The sequence below is a fragment of the Monomorium pharaonis genome, unplaced genomic scaffold (genome assembly GCF_013373865.1).
Source record: "Monomorium pharaonis isolate MP-MQ-018 unplaced genomic scaffold, ASM1337386v2 scaffold_516, whole genome shotgun sequence".
Lineage (NCBI taxonomy): Eukaryota > Metazoa > Arthropoda > Insecta > Hymenoptera > Formicidae > Monomorium > Monomorium pharaonis.
The window spans coordinates 1-2,000 of NW_023415820.1; the positions used below are offsets into that span (position 1 = coordinate 1).

The window sequence follows — 2,000 nt, forward strand, 5'->3', positions numbered from 1 at the left end:
GTTTTTTTCTCGGTTCGTGTCACGATTTCGTGAAACGCTGTACGCCGAATTGCACTAAAACGCAGTTTTACCACGCCATCCCTTCCCGTTGTCTCTTCTTCCTCTTCTTCTATCCCCGATATTAAGTTGCTTATAGTACGGAAATTTAAGAGCTTAGAATTATTATAATTTAACGTTATACCCTTTACTTTACAGACCTCGTGGGTGTTTCCTTGCGGCGTACGAACCACATACGCATAAAATTTCGGTCCTCCTGATACGAACGACTCGATAAAGCTACCGCTGCCATAGCTTTCGAGTTCGTCCGTCATGTCACCTAAAAAGTTACCCGTACGCGGTTCGTACTCGTTCGGAACACCAGAACTTAAGTAAATACACGAGTCTGTATCGCAATATAAGGCTCTTTTATCTAATTTTTCTAAATAACTATATAATACAAGCCTCGCCTGTGCCGTCGTATAGGCAGCGATAACGACATTTGTTATCGGCGAGGCTACGACCGCTTCCTCGCGTAGCCGTCACGAAACGTACATTACCTCGTCGTTGACGGGTAATATACCGGTTATTTCGTGTTCAGGACTCGTGAGCAAAGTGGCAAAATGATGAAACGTTTTCACGATCTCGGTCTTAGGCAGATTAGCTCGTTGACCGAATTTTCCCCAAAAGGAATTTAAGCACAGCTTAGCGACCGAACGAAGGCCAGAATTTCGTGCAATATTATTTTTTTCAAGAACGATACCTTCGGTTTTCTCGTACTCCCGAAGGTAACGTTCTTTAGCCTCGTCGTCCTGGCATTCGCTCGGCCACCCGCTGGCTTCTTGCTTTAATTGCAGGAAAGTATTTATGTATTCGGCAAACAAGCCACCCTGCCGAGTACCGGGGTCGTATCTCGTGACATTATATTGCCAAATTTCGCTCACTTCTGTCACGAAATAACCCTTCTCGACAGCCTTGCGCAATTCGCAGGACACCCATGTACCCTCGAATTCACGATCGGAGGGAGAATCGTGAGTGCAGGGTAACGTCGAGAAGGTTTCGCAGCAACTACGGCATAGTCCGAATATTAATTTCCCGTTAACGCGATAGGGGAGCACCGGATGATATAGATCGCGCGGTGGGAGTACTTTACAGCGGACAAGACCCTCTACGTTATCAAAATTAAAATTCGGTGCTGTCCCGATTAATCTACCGCATTCTTCACCAATGTAAATATCGGGATGACCAATCGGGAAAGCACCGGTTTTCAATACGTAAGGGTACAAAGAACATACGTCGACGTAACGCATTTTCTCTGTACCCTTAACTTCGTAGTGAGTCGCGATGTTCTCGGTACGTTCGCCGTAAAATGCCTCGCGTGGATTGAGAGGTGCGAGTTTCAATAACGCGTGATTTTCGAAATAAGTATGCATTTCCCGATTTTCTCGCACCTCTCGATCAAAGTCGCACTCCCACTTTTCGGTCACGCGATATCCTAGTCTTTGAAGACGCCATGTCCGCGCGAGAGTTCGCTCGTAACGCGTGTCGATGGTGTCTTCGGGATTCGCGGATAAAAGTGTACGATCACGATTAACGCGAAAGCAACTTGGGCACCCGTGCCAAAAACAACCGTGGAATTGTAAAACGTAACGTCGTGTCTCGTTAGCAGTCTCCGTCTCGTAATATCCGTCAACAGTCGCGCCTGCAATTATGTGTTCGCGTCCTCGACCCGCGTGAATGACCGGATGACCGAGCTCGCGCTCCATCCACACAAGCCAGCGCAGAGCTTTCTGCGATTGCTTGTCTGCATTTCTGTATTCCTTCGACGGAATCACGCCTATTTCATCACTACGTAGAAAGTTTTTACGAAAAACTTTCATACACGTTGATGCGATAGTCGTGCATTCCTCGAAGGGACACACGTCACCGCGCTCCAGAAAGATTTTTCTGAATTCCATACACGCGCGCCGAAGAATGACGACGTCGTTACGACAGTAGCGAACAATTTCGCGTTGAAAATCAAA

The 2,000-nt window shown here is 47.0% G+C and overlaps 1 protein-coding gene across 1 annotated transcript; it reads right to left on the reverse strand.

Moving 5' to 3' along the window:
- Nucleotides 1-71: 71 nt before the first annotated feature.
- Nucleotides 72-1,856, reverse strand: LOC118648568 (the record flags this gene model as incomplete). The annotated part of the gene is made up of 2 exons (XM_036294907.1): nucleotides 532-1,856; nucleotides 72-363 (listed from the first exon to the last, which is right to left on the reverse strand). Coding segments are annotated over exons 1-2 (1,617 nt in total), but the record flags the coding sequence as incomplete, so codon positions are not given.
- Nucleotides 1,857-2,000: the final 144 nt, after the last annotated feature.